The sequence below is a fragment of the Bufo bufo genome, chromosome 1, assembly GCF_905171765.1.
Source record: "Bufo bufo chromosome 1, aBufBuf1.1, whole genome shotgun sequence".
Lineage (NCBI taxonomy): Eukaryota > Metazoa > Chordata > Amphibia > Anura > Bufonidae > Bufo > Bufo bufo.
Genome location: NC_053389.1, coordinates 761,040,545 through 761,059,723, shown reverse-complemented (window position 1 = coordinate 761,059,723; position 19,179 = coordinate 761,040,545). Strand labels below are relative to the sequence as shown.

At 43.5% G+C, this 19,179-nt stretch overlaps 1 protein-coding gene across 4 annotated transcripts in view; it reads left to right on the top strand.

The window, feature by feature from the left end:
- The first annotated feature begins 258 nt into the window (after nucleotides 1-258).
- Nucleotides 259-19,179, top strand: part of LOC120986208 (GEM interacting protein) — a 79,103-nt gene continuing 60,182 nt past the window's right edge. Inside the window, exons 1-4 of one of the 4 annotated variants that reach the window (XM_040414632.1) lie at nucleotides 259-523; nucleotides 2,166-2,303; nucleotides 11,876-11,969; nucleotides 14,942-15,014. In XM_040414632.1, the coding sequence (XP_040270566.1) occupies nucleotides 2,276-2,303; nucleotides 11,876-11,969; nucleotides 14,942-15,014 (195 nt within the window). In that variant the 5' untranslated portion in view covers nucleotides 259-523; nucleotides 2,166-2,275. Of the gene's footprint in view, nucleotides 750-2,165; nucleotides 2,304-9,577; nucleotides 9,701-11,875; nucleotides 11,970-14,941; nucleotides 15,015-19,179 lie in introns of those variants that run through there. The other 3 variants (XM_040414629.1, XM_040414631.1, XM_040414633.1) reach the window with 3 other exon arrangements.

The following is a 19,179-nucleotide window of genomic DNA, read 5'->3' as shown; positions in this document are numbered from 1 at the left end:
AACCTGATAGGACCCCTAAAAGTCAAGCACATGGTCAATCACTCCAGCTGAATGTGTGGAGATATGCAACTCTACATAGGGCAGGACGGTGGTGCCATATTCAGCTGCGGTGTTACTGATTGACGCTGGGTGGTTTTCCAGCAGCAGCGACAGAGTCATTAGGGTGTTTCCTCTCCTCACTCACATTGCTGTGATTTCCTCAGTATCCCGATGGCAGATTGCAAGATAATGATCATCATTTATTTAGCCAGACAGACAGAGAGAGAGATTCAGGCAGCATGGATGGCAACTTTTGGTACCACCGCTGGCTCTGAAGGACCTGGCGGATGAGGGGACTCAATTACTATAGCAAGTATCAGCTCTTGTATCCCAGGCTCAGAGGTAGAGATGCCTTAGTTGGAGACGTACGTTCTTCGATTCCATATCTAAAATTATGCATAAATTGTCAGCTCTCCAGTCCAGCTATGTATTAAGGGAACATGATGAGCTTCCCCCTGATACACATAAGAGATATTCAAGATTGGTGAGTAAAACATTGCCTATAACTTCAGACATGAACTATCCAGGGGAAGATGGGGCTACGCCAAGAAGCTTTGTAGATGAATGCTATTTGTCAGCTCTCTGCCGTTCAGCGTTAAAGGGGAGCCATGATGCCCCCGTGAATTCCGGTGAACTGATTGAGTTCTGCACTCGGCTCAGGAAAGTTGACCAGGAGCTTCAGGAGATGAGAGATGTCTACCGAGGTTCAGGTAAGAAGTTATTAAGAGGACACTAGTGACAATGCGAGGTATGGGGAATGGATATGAAGGGTCTGAATTGCCCATAGATCTTGAATTCAGTGGAGGTTTCCATTATGGCACCTTCTGCCATGACATTGGTGGTGGTCCTGGAGCCGTGAGGGCAGTTGTATTTTTCACGACTCCCCTTGATTTTATTGGAGACGGTGCTGCATTTAACTGGTCCTTTCACGATGGAAAATAGTGCTACGAACAATTCAGTATTAATCCCTCAATGGGACCTTCTTACACATGTAAATGGCACTTCAGAAGAAGTTCCAACAGATTTGACCTTTTCAACCAATGGTCCATATTGACTCCAATTCCAAATAAATGGACTGAACATGGATTAATTTGTCTACAAGTGAATGTCCTTAGTCTTACCAATCAAGGACTATTGATTGTAATTAGATTATTAGGTGCACTTGGCCTTCTTAGGTCCATTAGCTGAAAAGGTGCACTTGGCCTTCTTTTTGTGAGATATCCCACTTTCCTCTAATATCTATGGGCAGCATTAAAGGTGGAATATATCACAAGGGAGTGGGTGTTCAAGTATATTGTTCATTATGAGATATCTTTAAATCTAAGGTAGTATCACAAATGTTTCACTGTATTACCAAGGTTTAGGAGGTCAATGTCTTAAAATTCAAGAACTAAGGTTAATAATGACCTCCAAATTGATTGTACATTCTGTAGATAACAGGGTATTCTCATCTGGGACATTGATGGCCATCAATGTCAGATCAGTGTAGGTCCCATCTCTAGGACCCACTCCTATCTTCAGAACGGGATGTGTGGCCACCCTCCGTTCAACGTTGTGGGAGTTCCGAAAATAGCCGAGTGCTGTCTCAGACATTTCCAGCAGTTCCTGAAGCTGTGATTGAAGAGACGGGAGCATCTGCATATCACGCTTTCCATTCACCGCTGTAGGACTACCGGAAAGAGATGGCTATTTTCGGAACTCCCATAGCGATGAATGCGTATGCTCTGTGTTCTCTCCTTCACTTCGGGACCCACACCTATCTGACACTAATGGCATATCCTAGTGATATGCCATCAATGTCCCAAATTGGGCCAACACCTCTAACTAAGAGAAATATATTAGGGTGCAGCATGACCCTATTGATTGACATTATTTGCAATACAGGCAGTGCTAAACAGCGATCATTGTCATAGTCAGAGTCGCCATGTAGCCTCAGCCTAACGAGGCCCATAAGCCACATAAGTACAATAGTCACATGTTTTAGCTGGGGCCCTATTACAGATTAGACCTCTACTCACTTCTCTAGAACTGCATCAATTAATTTAGGGTCATATAACATTTAGCTTCTGAATTCTGTCATTTTTGCTCATTTGCCTAGTTATTGCCATTTCTCATCCTTCTCACAGGTCTCCCGTCTTGTGACCATATTGAGCTTAAGTTAAATGGATTACTCCAATCGGTTGTATTCCTGCTCTTCAAATATCCAGCGCTTAAATCTCACCCAGTACAGGACGCAATGACCCACCTAATCAATAGAGTGCGAGGTATGACCCAACACACCATATAGCCACCAGATCACCATAGATCAGTCACATATCCATCCATATCCACTACATTTCTATAAACTGCCCTCTACTATATCATTCTACACTGCTCTGTATTATATTGTTATATACTGCCCTCTAGTATATTATTATACACTGCTCTGTACTATATTGTTATATACTGCCCTCTAGTATATTATTATACACTGCTCTGTACTATATTGTTATATACTGCCCTCTAGTATATTAGTATACACTGCTCTGTACTATATTGTTATATACTGCCCTCTACTATATTATTATACACTGCTCTGTATTATATTGTTATATACTGCCCTCTACTATATTATTACACACTGCTCTGTACTTTATTGTTATATACTGCCCTCTAGTATATTATTATACACTGCTCTGTACTATATTGTTATATACTGCCCTCTAGTATATTATTATACACTGCTCTGTACTATATTGTTATATACTGCCCTCTAGTATATTATTATACACTGCTCTGTACTATATTGTTATATACTGCCCTCTAGTATATTATTATACACTGCTCTGTACTATATTGTTATATACTGCCCTCTACTATATTATTATACACTGCTCTGTATTATATTGTTATATACTGCCCTCTACTATATTATTACACACTGCTCTGTACTTTATTGTTATATACTGCCCTCTAGTATATTATTATACACTGCTCTGTACTATATTGTTATATACTGCCCTCTAGTATATTATTATACACTGCTCTGTACTATATTGTTATATACTGCCCTCTAGTATATTATTATACACTGCTCTGTACTATATTGTTATATACTGCCCTCTAGTATATTATTATACACTGCTCTGTACTATATTGTTATATACTGCCCTCTAGTATATTATTATACACTGCTCTGTACTATATTGTTATATACTGCCCTCTAGTATATTATTATACACTGCTCTGTACTATATTGTTATATACTGCCCTCTAGTATATTATTATACACTGCTCTGTACTATATTGTTATATACTGCCCTCTAGTATATTATTATACACTGCTCTGTACTATATTGTTATATACTGCCCTCTAGTATATCATTCTACACTGCTCTGTACTATATTGTTATATACTGCCCTCTACTATATTATTATACACTGCTAAGAAGTAAGAGGCACCAGTCCAATTCAGTGAAAAAACGGACTCCTCTATTCAGCCATGTTTCTGCAATATTTCAGCTCAACTCAGCGAGCCTTAGTCAAGTCATCATTGAGCTGAGCTGAAACGTTGCAGAAGCATGGGTGAATAAATATATATATACATACAGTACAGACCAAAAGTTTGGACACACCTTCTCATTCAAAGAGTTTTCTTTATATTCATGACTATGAAAATTGTAGATTCACACTGAAGGCATCAAAACTATGAATTAACACATGTGGAATTATATACATAACAAACAAGTGTGAAACAACTGAAAATATGTCATATTCTAGGTTCTTCAAAGTAGCCACCTTTTGCTTTGATTACTGCTTTGCACACTCTTGGCATTCTCTTGATGAGCTTCAAGAGGTAGTCCCCTGAAATGGTTTTCACTTCACAGGTGTGCCCTGTCAGGTTTAATAAGTGGGATTTCTTGCCTTATGAATGGGGTTGGGACCATCAGTTGCGTTCAGGAGAAGTCAGGTGGATACACAGCTGATAGTCCTACTGAATAGACTGTTAGAATTTGTATTATGGCAAGAAAAAAGCAGCTAAGTAAAGAAAAACGAGTGGCCATCATTACTTTAAGAAATGAAGGTCAGTCAGTCAGCCGAAAAATTGGGAAAACTTTGAAAGTAAGGGCTATTTGACCATGAAGGAGAGTGATGGGGTGCTGCGCCAGATGACCTGGCCTCCACAGTCACCGGACCTGAACCCAATCGAGATGGTTTGGGGTGAGCTGGACCGCAGAGTGAAGGCAAAAGGGCCAACAAGTGCTAAGCATCTCTGGGAACTCCTTCAAGACTGTTGGAAGACCATTTCAGGGACTACCTCTTGAAGCTCATCAAGAGAATGCCAAGAGTGTGCAAAGCAGTAATCAAAGCAAAAGGTGGCTACTTTGAAGAACCTAGAATATGACATATTTTCAGTTGTTTCACACTTGTTTGTTATGTATATAATTCCACATGTGTTAATTCATAGTTTTGATGCCTTCATAGTCATGAAAATAAAGAAAACTCTTTGAATGAGAAGGTGTGTCCAAACTTTTGGTCTGTACTGTATATACAGTATACATACTGGTACTAATAATACTGCATAGATGTATATACAGTATACATACCAATACTAAAAACCATCATTTGGAAATATTTAAGGAGAGCGCACACCAGATTGCGGTTGTAGTCTGGAGTTCTAAGACCTGTAAGAAGTGTGTACTTTGAGTCTGGAAGGCAATTCTAAAAATTCCCACAGAACTCTGCCTATTATTATTGGACCACAAGCAGAACTATAGGAACCCGGTCCAATAATAACATAACGTCCTGGCATTGCTAATATCTGCTTTCATGGTGAAGCGTCACTATGTTCTGTCCCATTAGGAGAATAATAGTAAGCGCCTTCATCATGGAAGATGGTGTGGACGATCAGCAGGACATGACAAGCATGAGTTGTCCTTCAGGTTCAGTGGAACTCTATGGTGAACAGATGCTACTCTATGGCATCCGTTTCACGTATATGTTTTTTGTATACGTTACATGCATGGGAAAAACGTGTTTTGAACCCACCCTAACGCTTCGTCAGGGACATCCATTTCAGATTTCTGTTAAAAACATACATCATTATAGTCGATGAGATCCATCAGTCACTGTTTGGCCCAATGCACACGACTACATTTTCGGTCCGCATCATTTTTTGCGGATCGGATTTATTCATTTCAATGGGACCGCAAAAAATGTGGAAAGCATACCGTGTGCTGTCCGCATCTGTATGTCCATTCAGCGGCTCCGCAAAAAAGCTAGAACGGGTGCCATTCGTGTCTGTTTTGCAGGACATTTCACCAAGAGTTTGATAATAAAGTGGTGGTACGCACACGCGATTTGCAGACCACAAAATGAATACGTGTACATGAGATGTCCATCATGCTATGGGCCAGGGCTTCCGTTACTTTTCATTGATCTGTTCCTAGCAGAAGAATGGAAATATTTAGTGAAGGTGTGAATAAAACTGTAGGAAATGTGACTGGCCCGACCACTCATCCATTAGGGCAGTCAAGTAATGGTCTAATGTGGTGCCCTTATTTGAAGTCCAAGGGAGTTCCCGTCTCCATAACTTGCATAGACCTCAGTGGAGTAACTGCTGTAGGGTTTGACTTGCATAGGTTTTGGGGGGTACTATCTACTATCTGTCGGTGACTTATAGGGCATACATGCTCCTCCAGAGGTGGGATGGGGGTCTCCATCATCAACGTTAATCCAACCGTGCTCTTAACATTCATTTCTTCATCACTGGGTCACCAAAATGTCTTGGGATATGCATGAGTCTGCCGTCTTTTTTTACAATGATGTCCAAGGAACGTATCTTCTGCACAATCCAGTTAATTATAGTAGTAGGACAACAGAATATAATTAACATCTACTGGAATGATACTAGAATAGCACATGCCAGTTAGGCACTTCAATGTCAAAGGTTAATCCTTTGTAATTATCTCTGGAGGCTTTTCATTCATTCATGTCATGTGTGATTTATTCCATGTTATCCCAGTCATTCATGGTTTATGACATTAGGTGGATCTGTGGAAGGAGTATAATCCTTGACAAGATGTAATGGTCCCTAAGTCCTGATGATATCAAGCATGATCCTGCTGCTGGTCTGCTTCCTACTCTATAGCCATATGCTAGATGTTAGTTATGTTTAGAAGCCTGGTCCCTCTACAGTCATGTTTTCTAGGAAATAGATTCAAGGCCGGGTCTGCTTTGGGACATTATGCTATCAAATTGTAAACGAAAGAGGCGGATGGTCTATGGCCTTCAACATCTAAAAAGTCACTGTTTTCTTGGCATTGTATAGCAGTTTTTTTGCAGTATATGGCAGTGTTATTAGAGGATGATATGACATCATTTTCTTGACAATATATAGTTTTTTTTTTTTTTTTGGGTGGCAATGGTGGTGGTATAATTGGGGCACTGTATGGTGGTATTATATGAACACTATTTAGTGATATTATATGAACACTATACGGTGATATTATATGAACACTCTATGGTGGTATTATACCAACACTATACGGTGATGTTATGTGAACACTATATGGCATGGATGCTCAACTTGCGGCCCTCCAGCTGTTGCAAAACGTCAACTTCCAGCATGCCCGGACAGCCTACAGCTATCAGCCTACAGCAGGGCATGATGGGAGTTGTAGTTTTACAACAGCTGGAGGGCCGCAGATTGAGCATCCCTGCTATATGGTATTGTATAAACACTATATGGTAGTATTCAGGGGTGTAGCTAAAGGCTCATATGCCCTGGTGCAAGAGTTCAGCTTGGGCCCCCCTTTGTGACCAGGGGCAGGGAACCACATTGCCTTCAAGCTGGCTTGGCAAAAAATTTAAATGCCCCCCCCCCCTCCCCCATTGCAAAATTCTTGACCTAACCCCTTCCTTCCAGCCAGAGGTGTAACTTGACCAGCATGTACTTTCTATAATACTGGTGTCTTCTTATGCGGCACAAGGGTCTTTGGGCCCCCTCAGACTCCTGGGGCCCAGTAGCGACTGCTACCTCTGCACCCCTATAGCTCTGCCCCTGTTGGTATTATATGAACACTATATGGTGATATATGTGAACACTATACAGTGATATTATATGAACACTATATGGTGATATATGAATACTATATGGTGGTATTATATGAACATTATATGGTGGCATTATAATGGGATTGCATTATTCCTATTTGTGGACTTAATGGTAATTTTTGACTGTTGTGTTTGCGCTACCGTATGTAATCTTTCGGTATTATGTAGCTGTATAATTTTAATCTTTCCCATTTATCTTGTTATTCTACTCAGCAAAAAAAAACACTTATAAAAAGAAGAAGGCCCCACCATGATTTGTGCATTGGCCTCCACAGACCATATTCCAGTTTTGAAGACATGGGCCCTTTGACCATATTCAGGCTTTTAATGACCCTTGAATTTGGAACAGTGTGCTACACAAACAGCCACAGGATAATTATGGATGCGCTACAAACGTCAACTGGTAGAGCACCATGGGGCCAGTCTCTCCTATGGCAGCCATGGAAGTTGTCATAGGCCCCTTGGTGTTTTCTCACTAGTACCCGTCTTGATCAGCCATGTTTTATCATGACCAGGTGTGGCCTTAGAGATGTTTGGGCTGTCTTAGAGGGCATCACCTTCTGCCACTGAAGGGGACCACTAGCCTTGATGGCCTAGGCACCCAGAGCTTGCAAAACCTGATCCACGCTTGGTGGCCAAATGCCTGGAAAGGCAGCTCCATAAATGCGGCTACATTCCTTATTGTATTGATCTGAAAGCATTTGTAGGCAACTCTCTGGCAGTGCATATGGGCACTATGTGGTTTACAATATGAAGGAGCACTACTTGTCTGTTCAAGAGTTAAATACCCAGACCCGAACCCAGACTTCTTTACTGAAGTTCGGGTTTGGGTTAGATGTTCTATTCATTTTATTATTTTCCCTTATAACATGGTTATAAAGGAAAATAATACAGAATGCTTAGTAAAATGTGGCTTTAGGGGTTTAAAAAATAAAAAAAATTAACTCACCTCATCCACTTGATCACGCAGCCGGCATCGTCTTCTTCTTCTTTGAAGACCTGCAAAAGGACCTTTGATGACGTAATCACGCTCCCATGTTATAAGGGAAAATAATAAAATGAATAGAACATCTAACCCAAACCCGAACTTCAGTAAAGAAATCCGGGTTCGGGTCTGGGTACCACATTCAGTTTTTTCTCACGTGCGTGCAAAACGAATTGCACTCGCGCGGAAAAAACTGAACATCAGAACGCAATCGCAGTCAAAACTGACTTTAATTGCGTGCCTACTCGGTTTTCCCGCAATGCACACGCGACGCATCCGGAGCAAATCTGGAACGCCCGTGTGAAAGAGGCCTTAGCTCGGGAACTGCAGAAAGGGTTAATAAGATAGCAGGCCTGTGGTTATTTGGAGTGATTGCAAAGTGTCTTTGGAGAGAGAAGGAGAGAGAGACTAGGAGTACTACAACTGTAACGATTGTTCATGCCTATATTCAGCCACTGGGGGAAATTACTGCCTGTGAAATACCCCTGAATTGTGCTATTGCTGCTAACTGTACTGCAACCCTCATCATCTCAGTAAAGAGACTGCTCATTGCCTCCATAATCCACCGGCCCTGCATTTATACTCCTGCCTGGCAACCTGCCAAACACTCACCCAACACCAAGGGCACCCCAACTACCACCAGGCAGAAGCCCCAATACCAGTGTGTGCCCCAAGGGAAGATAGGGTCCACCCTCCAGTCACTGAACAACCCCAGTGAGTGCCACTGTGAGTACTACTACCACCATCATGGCCACTACCACTCCTACCATCCTTGCCTCCCCTGCAGATTGCTGCACCATTCTAAGGACTCGTTGAAGGGGATGCGGTGCTCGTATGAGTGCTGCGGCCTCTTTACTGTTACCCATGTACCGCCACATCATCTACTTAGTAGCAGTGGTGCAGAATATTGCAGCTTCGTGCAGGAAGACGAACCAAGGGGTATTCCATTTCAGATTGGTAGAGGTCTTACTCTCGGCATCCATGTCTGGCCGCGGCGCTCGTGCGAGAGCTGTGTTCTCTCCAGATGCAAGTGAATGGGACGGACATTTGTAATCACGCTGCACCACCACTGCAATGTAGACGGTGCGCAGGGAAATGAGCGCAAGCGCCGCAGCCCCTTCAGACAGCGGAGTGACGGGGATTGCCAAAAGTCGGACATCTACCAATTTGAAATTGATGTCCTATCCTGAAGATATTGTCATCAATTTCATGAAACTGGAAAACCCCTTTGAGAACTATCATTTATTCTGATCACTCCGACATAAATTTTTTTTTTTTTTATAATCAGTGCTGAAGCAAAAAGAAAAGTGGGGGAATACTTCTGACTCCACTACACGTATGCGACCACATAGGATACCCAGTGCAGCAGTAAGTATTGCCCCCTCCTCTGAGACGCAGGGTGAGTACGCCTAGGAGGGTGATTGCAGTACTCAGCACTCTCACTTTGCACTTCCTGATGTGATGACTGCTGCCAGGAAGCTGTGGGTCTGTGTCACTACATCAGTGAACCTGGGTTCCACAATTGGCAGGGGCGTCCACGTCCATCTGGGCCTGGGAAAATGGCGTCAGGCAGAGGAGGGGGTAAGAAACTGTAACCTACACCCCCCCCACCACCACCCCCCAATTTTTCATTCTGCTCTCTTCTCCTCCCTGGCTTGCGGACTTATCTTCATGTCCAGCTCTTTGCTGCTGCAACCTGTTCCCTTCTGGTGCTGACAACCACGAAGCCACGCATTATACGTATATACCATGGTGTATAGATCTTACTCTGTGCCGGGCAGTGTATACGTGCATGGTGCCTTCATTGTATTACACAGGTAGATGTCTGTCTGAGCGGCAGACAGACGGACAGATGTATACAGTGCGACTATGTGTGGAAACATGTCTACCACTTCCTATATGACTGCAGGGCTCCCGTATGTTGTATGTACGGGGACTGCTATGGTGATAACACGGATCTGTACGCTCAGGCTTAGACTGTATATCATGGTAGAGCCCCGTGTCAGACTTTATAGGGTTACCGTATATGTTCTCTCATGGTGCTTTAACCACATCCTGCTTTTTAGCATCGTATAACAAGTCAGTGACTTTATTTCGGTCTGCACAAAATGTGGCGGCGGGGAAATGGAAATGTGAGGGATTTGTAATTGAAATATTGTACTGACGGCATCACACTGTGCAAATGCCCATCGCCAGTGGTCGCCTCTACCTCTGGTGAAGGGCAAAGGCAATGCAATGGTTTTGGGGTGGGTTTTACAAAGTTGCACTCTGGCGCCCAAAGCATAGGCATGTGTTGGAAATGGCCTAGCGTTATAAGGCTCTATGAACGTGACGGGGGGGGGGGGGGGGGGGCGTGAAGACTATTAACATGATAGAGTGAGGTTGCCTGCAAGTTATTAGACAATGGGTCATCACATGTCCAAAAGGGGTCACAGCCGCAAAAAGGACGAGAGGTGGGGGTGAGACATGTCCATGAAAAGATAATCCACTATAATGCAATTTATTAACCCAACCAGTTTAATGGCTAGTGAGGTGTCCAGTACAAGGAGAGCAGTGTATCATGGCTATGGTGGTGGGTGAGAGGTCCATGACTTTCAATGTCCGGATGTCCAATGTGAGGGGAGGAGTGTCTCGTGAGTATGGTGGTTGTTAAGGGGACTGTTAATTTCAATGTTAAGGTGTCCATCCAGTGTGAGGAAAGAGGTGTATCATGGATATGGTGGTTGGTGTGGGGCCTGTGATTTTTAAACCGTGGCTGGCCAGCATGAGAGGAGCAATGTATCATGGTTATAGTTGGTAAGAGGCCTATGTGTTTTAATATCAGGGTGGCCAGCGTGAGGAGAGTAATGTATCATGGCTATGGTGGTTGGTAAAGGTTTTAATGTTTGGGTCACCAAAACCATGATACCAGCCACTTTCTCCTATTATTCCAATAGTTTCCTTCATTTCTAATACAAGTGTGGTAACTCTTTTCTCCAATGCCTGCCCAAAAGTAGCTCATAGCTGCCAACTTTCCCAGAGATCTCCTATTTGGCTCCTTATCTACTTCTCATTCAGTTGTATGGATTTCAACATGCAAGTTAGACCACCACTTCCCAGAACTCATCAGTAAAATTGTCTCTTAGGACCCCTACCCTACGGTTGTATGAAATATCTACATGTCCTCTTACATCACACAAAACTGTATGAAAAACATGGGCCTATTGAAGCTTGGCCCCATTATTGTGTTAACCCTCAAGTCCACCATCTGGTCCTCTGGTGGTCCAGTCTAACCCTGATTGACCCTATTGACTTCTTAATTCTTAAAGGGGTACTCCGGTTAGTTAAAGTTAGATGGGGGTTCAATCGTTGAAACCCCCCACTGATCACGAGAACGGGGGCCCGGTACCGCCCACAGCTACCCTGAAATGACCGGAGCGGCTGGTTGCACATGCGCGTTGCCGCTTCATTCATTTCTATGGGAGTTCGGAGACAGCCAAGTACAACTTCCATAGACATAAATGCCGCACGCATGCCTGACCACTCGCATTGTTCATTTCAGGGGGGCTGCGGGGGCTACTGGGCCTGCATTATTGTGCTCGGTGGGGGTTCCAGAGCTAGGACCCCCACCGATCTAATAGTTATCCCCTATCCTGTGGATAAGGGGTAACTTTAACGAACCAGAATAAATTCATTTAGTATCTTGTGGACCATTTGTGGGACCTCACTGACTTCCTACTGCCTGTATCTGGTCATTAATTGTTGTGTCTCTTATAGATGCTAATGCACAGATTGGGCCTACAGAAGGGCGGAAAAGATTTAGTGAAATTTTTCGGGATCTGGATGCCCTGGAGATTAGCCTTGGAAATGAGTGAGTATGACCAGTACATTTGTTACCAGTGATGGTGTTGTGGGTGAAATAGAAAGTAACGTTACTGGTTTTGCTGATGAAAATCAAGAAGTCTTAAAGGGCCTATCCACTCCTTTTATACTGATCGCTTGTCCACCGGGTATACCAGCAATATCTGATGAGCAGGGGTCCAACACCCCACACCCCCACCGATTAGCTGTTTCAAAGTGGCTGCAGCTTTGGAAGTCAGCAACGGAATTACACAGCGCCATTCATTGTGCAGTGGGTGGAGCTAGTTACTGTAGCTCCCATTGAAGTCAGTAACCAGCCCTGCAGTAACCAGCTCTGTCCACTACACAGTTGATGGAGCTGTGTAGTTCTGGCATCGACTTCAAGCTCCAGTGCTACTCAGAAATGGCTGATCGGCAGAGGTACGGGATTTTGGACCCCCACCAATCAGATATTAATGGCCTATCTTGAGTCCATCTAATAGAAAGTATGAGGATGGTAGCTGCCGTTATGGTAGTTGTGGCTTCCTTACGTATTGTTCCCTTGTGTTGCTGCATCCCTGCCTCTGGGGATGGCTACCTTGACATTCTGAAAACTTTTCTCATGTGGGGGAGAAGACCTTTTTAAGGCTACTTTCACACTACCGTTCAGAGCGGGTCCGTCTGATGTCTGCTCAGACGAATCCGCTCATATGATGCAGACTTGGGATCCGTTCAGAACGGATCCGTCTGCATTATATTGTAGAAAAAATTCTAAGTGTGAAAGTAGCTTCAGACGGATCCGTCCAGACTTTACATTGAAAGTCAATGGGGGACGGATCCGTTTGAAAATTGAGCCATATTGTGTCAACTTCAAACGGATCCGTCCCCATTGACTTACATTGTAAGTCTGGACGGATCTGTTTGCCTCCGCACTGCCAGGCGGACACCCGAACGTTGCAAGCAGCGTTCAGGTGTCCGCTTGCTGAGCGGAGCGGAGGCTGAACGCCGCCAGACTGATGCATTCTGAGCGGATCCACGTCCACTCAGAATGCATTGGGGCAGTACGGATGCGTTCGGGGCCGCTTGTGAGACCCTTCAAACGGAGCTCACGAGCGGACACCCGAACACTAGTGTGAAAGTAGCCTAAGAATATACTTATAGAAAGTGGACATACTGTAGGTTTTAGGGAGTTGTTCACCTTTATGACCATTTGTACAGACCCCACAGCATGGCTGAACCCACTGTGGTAATGATACTTATCTCTGCAGGTCCCAGGTCTTTCCTTTAACATCCTGGGTCACGTGACTGCAGCGTGACATGTCACTGGGCCACGTCACTCATAGGTGACATGTCATCCCTGCTGCCAGTCATTGGCTGCAGCAGTCATGTGACCCAGATTTTGACACAGGGAGACCCAGGACATGCAGAGCCAGCAGGGCAGCGATGAAGCTGGAGTCCAGCAGCAGGGATCAGGTAAGTATGATTACCACCACGGTTCTGGCCAGGCCAGTGAGCAACCCCTTTAAGAAATTGTGATGCCAAATTTTTAGCGATCTGCATAGCCACAGTTGAAGGTATTTATAAAATAGAGGTGGCTATAGGAAGAGGACAGGGAGCTGACCTTCAGGATTTAAGTGGGTTGTACAGGATTAGAAAAACATGGCTGTTTTAGTATAAAAACAGCACCCCATCTGTCCACAGGTTGTGTCTAGTATTGCACAGCCCAATGACAGCAACCCTTTTTAATCAATCATAACTTGCCCACAAAAGAAAGTTTCCAATATACTTAACATCTCAAAGTTGTGTTCATCTGCTGCTCTGGAACCCGGTCATGTAGAACTCATCTTGGGAAAATCATACATCTGCCAACATCACGTCCTTTACCAGGTTTCCTGTTTGGTCTATGGATGGGGACATCACTTTTGAGGCCTAGGACGGGGTAGGTGGTGTGGATGGGGCAAGAGCTATTTATCTATTCATTTCCCAGGCACATGTGCAGATAAGGTGGATTCAGGTGTTTGCACATGCGCCAGGGAAATGCACCTCCCATGTCTTGGGCTAGTGACGTCACCTCTATAGACCAGACCAGAAATCTGGTAAAGGATGTGACAACAGCAGATGTAGGATTTTTCCGAAGAGGAGCATCACCTGACAGGGTTCCAGAATGCCTGATGAGATGGTAAGTATATTGAAAAATTTCTTTTGTAGCAAAGAATGGCTTGCTGGGTTCTGGAAAACCCCTTTAGCTGCCCATACCAAGATCACTGAAAGAGGTCGGGGTGTTTCCCCCCAATTAATTGATATTACAGAACAAAACTTTCTGGACATTGAGACAGATTTATCATTAAAATACACCACTGCGTGAAAAGTCACAAACTGCACGCTTGCAATTTTTTAAACACCACCTGTGCAAACATTTTTGTGCAAGTGGCATTTCTCCACAGGCCTCGCCGTTTTTCCGAAAATAGGGAATGGTAAGGGCGGAGATTTTAGAGGGGCCAGTTACCCCATCACATTATAACATTTAGGTCTCATGCACACGAACTTATTTTCTTTCCATGTCCATTCCATTTTTTTTGCGGCTCGTATGCAGAACTATTCATTTTAATGGGTCCGCAAAAAAACTGAAGTTTATCCGTGTGTATTTCGTTTCCGTATGTCCGTATTTCCGTTCCTCAAAAAAATAGAACATGTCCTATTATTGTCCGCATTACGGACAAGGATAGTACTGTTCTATTATAGAACAGCTGTCATCCGTATTTTCAGCGGATTCGTTTTTTTGCAGACCGCAAAATACATACGGTCGTGTGCATGAACCCTTAACATCAATTTTCTTGGGTAGAAGAACACTGAAATCTACGCCAGTCAGGGGCCGGTATAGATATCACTATAGGCGCACGAAGTGCCGGATGCTGTGCCTAATTTACAACCAAGTGTACGTCTCCATTGTCTTTTTTCAACTTCGATATTCAAGTGACTGATAATCACGTTTACTCTGTGTAGGACCGTGGACATGTTCTTAAATGACTCCAGTCTGGCAAACTCCGAGATGCAACATGATGAAGAAGAACCACTGGTGAGACACGGAAAATAATTGTATATTTATGTGCGTGTGGGGGGTGTCAGACCCTTAGGCCTCTTTCACACGGGCGTCCCGGTCCCAGATTTTCTCCGGATGTGTCCCGAGTGCATTGCAGTAAACCCGCGCGAGTGCGCACACAATTTCAGTCAGTTTTGACTGCGATTGCGTTGTTCAGTTTTTTCTGCTCGAGTGCAATGCATTTTGCATGCACGTGATAAAAAACTGAATGTGGTACCCAGACTCTAACTTCTTCACTGAAGTTCGGGTTTGGGTTCGGTGTTGTGTAGATTTTATTATTTTCCCTAATAACATGGTTATAAGGGAAAATAATAGCATTCTTAATACAGAATGCTTACTAAAATGTGCCTCGAGTGGTTAAAAAAAAATAATAATTAACTCACCTCATCCACTTGATCGCGCAGCCAGCATCGTCTTCTTTCTTCTTCTTTCAGGACCTGCAAAAGGACCTTTGATGACGTAATCACACTCACCACATGGTGAGCTTGTGACATCAGCGCAGGTCCTTCTGAATGAAGGTAGATGCGTGAAATTAACATTGAAGTGAATGGGTCCGGATTCAGTGCGGGTGCAATGCTTTCACCATTCATTTCAATGGGGCTGTGTATATGAGCGATATTTTTCACGCATCACTTGTGCGTTGTGTGAAAATCGCAGCATGTTCTATATTCTGCGTTTTTCACGCAACGCAGGCCCCATAGAAATTAATAGGGCTGCGTGAAAATCGCATAGCATCCGCAAGCAAGTGCGGATGAGATGCGATTTTCACGCATGGTTGTTAAGATGAGGGATGAGCAACCCGGGTCCCCATTTACTTTATTATTTTCCATTATAACATGGTTATAATAGAAAATAATAGCATTCTTTAATACAGAATGCAAAGTGAAATGTCACTTGAGGGTTAAAAAAGAATAAAAACATAACTCACCTCATCCACTTGATCGCGCAGCCGGGATCCTCTGCTTTGTTCTTCTTGAAGGACCTGCAAAAGGACCTTCGCTGACGTCATTGCGCTCACCATGTGGTGAGCGCGGTGACGTCAGCGCAGGTCCTGCTGAATGAAGATAGGTCCTTCTTTTATTTTCCATTATAACCATGTTGTAATGGAAAATAATAAAATCTACAGAACACCTAACCCAAACCCGGACTTCAGTGAAGAAGTCCGGGCTCGGGTCTGGGTACCACATTCAGTTTTTTCTCACGCGCGTGCAAAACGCATTGCACTCGCGTGGAAAAAAATGAACATCGGAACGCAATTGCAGACAAAACTGACTGCAATTGCGTGCCTACTCGTGCGGGTTTCCCGCAATGCACCCTGAACGCATCCGGCCCTCACTCGCGACACCCGTGTGAAGGCAGCCTTACAAAACACATTTTTTTGGTCCTGAGTAGTAAGAGTGGCTCCCCAATGTAGGATGATGGGAAGACTCAGAAGGACAAGATTATATTCTGCTTTTTACTTGACTCACGTGGGATAACAAACGTATGGTTGAAAAAGAGAACCACCGCACACTCAGAGGTTATATGCAAAAAGTGGTTATTTGTTTTTGACAAGTCCTCCAAAGGAAGCAAAATTACATGGAACAATTGCCAATAATTAGAATATGAAATGAAAATCGATTGTAGTGGTGGCTCACTATATGACTTTTCTTGACGTTTCGGTCACAGACGGACCTTGGTCACAAGAGTCACTAAAAGAAAAAAGAACACATTAATGATAAGGGAAGAGAGCAGGATTCAAGTAGAGAGCAACAATGTGGAAAAACTGATGTGTAAGAGGAAAGATTAATGCGTAGGCGGAAACAATAATGGGTGTAGCCTGTATATAGGGTAGTGAGGCTATAGCCTATGTTGCAGCTACAATAGATATCCTCAGCTAAAGTCTTGGATAGAACAATTGTAGTGTTCAGATACAGGTGTAAGGGGCTTAACAGAATCTAAGGAGCACATAATGATATGCCCCTGTGTTCGTGACGCCAGCACTGTGAGGTACAATTAGGAGATGATGTGGAATAAGAAGACCAATTTTCTTAACAAACTTCCAGTACTTTACTGAAGCGGATCCAAAGGTCATCAATGTATGCAAAAGTCATTTACAGCAAGGCAGCTTTTACAGTGATTCAGATTAGTTCCCAGAAGTTGCATAAGGGCCAGTTTCCTATGACAATCAAACTTTCTCCCTTGTTTCTCCACGCTGGAGGGATGGACTATCTCTGCTGTACTGTATAATCATATACATATGTATTCTCTCTAGGAATACTATATTCTGAGAGATGGCCTTTCTGTCCTTGGTTATGGTGGGCAGCTTGTAGCTTAGAATCTCTCCACCTAATGCAAAGGAGACTATAGCCTGATAAATGACAGTTAACTTCCTTTGCCAATATTCTCACTCCCTCTCTGAGTTGCCTGGTTCTTCTCTAATCTTTCCCCTCTATGGGCTGAGGCATGGAACTAACTCTGGAGTTTTGATAACTCTGCAAAATGGCTTCTGAGGTGCAGCTTTTCCTCAGACATTACACTCTCCTCCTTCTCATCTGTACTGTGTGTAGGGCAGAGTCAGCCTGGGAGGCTTGTTAGAACCTACCCCTCCCTATGCAACTTTATTGGAACTCATATACAAGCACAATTTACATGAAACACAATCACAGTATTAAGCAATGTGTTTCAGGACACTGCATCCCCCCCCCTGCTTTAATGTAAGTCATCCTCGGCGCACTCGTGCCATGATGATGCATCACCTGAAAAATATAAAAAGAGCATGCATGAATATACACAGTACCATTGCCCCATTCTTGTGGTCTCTCTTCTTTGGCTATAAGAGAATTGGGTTAGGCATATACATCAGGAGCATCACAATATAGAATGAGTGACAAGGGCCGTAGTTACTCTTGTAACTGGGTATTTGGGGGTGCTGACCTGGCACAGCAGACAATAAAGACCAGGATAGTCCATAATGTAAACAAAAAGGAACCTTCTCAGGAGGCTCACATGGTATGAATCCGTTCCCTGGGCATGAAGCATGATGGTTTCAGAACATCATGGAGGGCTTTAGTACTTGAAAGTCCATCTCCGGGCACATGACTTGAAAGTTGCAAAACAAGGGCAAAGGAGTCTTTAGAGAGTCCTTAGGCAAATAATCAAGGCAATGTGTCTCTTACACTGGCTCTGTAGATCCAATAACAGTTAATCCCGATATCGGGCAGGCAGTTTTCCCTTGGTAGGCCAGTCAGATATTCGAAGTGGCTGTGACTCTATAGGCCTTGGTTCAAGGTAACTTGGTACATATCTTGAGCTTCTGAGGATCCTTCACAAGGTAGTTCTTCTGGCTGTAGTGGGGCTGTATTAGTCTTTGTGGGTACAAAAATCTTAAGCCATGGTGTAAAGAACCACTGAAGGGGATCTAAGTCTAATAGCAATTTTCCAATAGACGGTGTTGGTTCCACTGGATCAGGTGACTTTACAGACGATTGTTCTGTGGATGGAGTTTCTTCTTGGACAATCTCTTTCAAACACTACTTGAGACGGTTGCGATGCACTATTTGTGGTTCTTTGTTCTCTTTGGTGATTTCGTAGATATCAGTCTCACGATTAGGAATAGCTGTGATGACGTAGGGTTCTCTTTCCCATTTACTATCCAGCTTACTAGTGCAATGATTATTTTTCAGCCACACATGGTTAAAAAAATTTAAGGGTTCTGCTTTTGCAGACTTTCTGCAAAACAGTCTTTCTGTTGCTTTTGGCGTGCATTCGCAATGCAGATCTGAACAATCTCTTGGGCAACAGCTAGGCGTTTTTGATGTTCACTCACCCAATCTGTTTGTGGTAAAGGATTGATGGAATCTGGAACTTGTAGATCCAAGGTGAGATCTGCAAGTAATCTGCCTTGACGGCCAAACATAAGGTAATATGGGGTGTATCCAGTAGAACAATGGATGGTATTGTTGTAAAGATACATCAATTGAGGTAGTAGAGTTGGCCAATCATTTCTTTTAGCAGGTGGTACAGCTCTCAATATTTCAATCAAGATTTGGTTCATTTTCTCGAAAAGTCCGTTACCTTGAGGATGTTAAGCTGTTGTTTTCATCTTCTGATAATTGTGAAGTGAACATAGTTCATGGAAGAGCAGGGCATCCATAGGGCA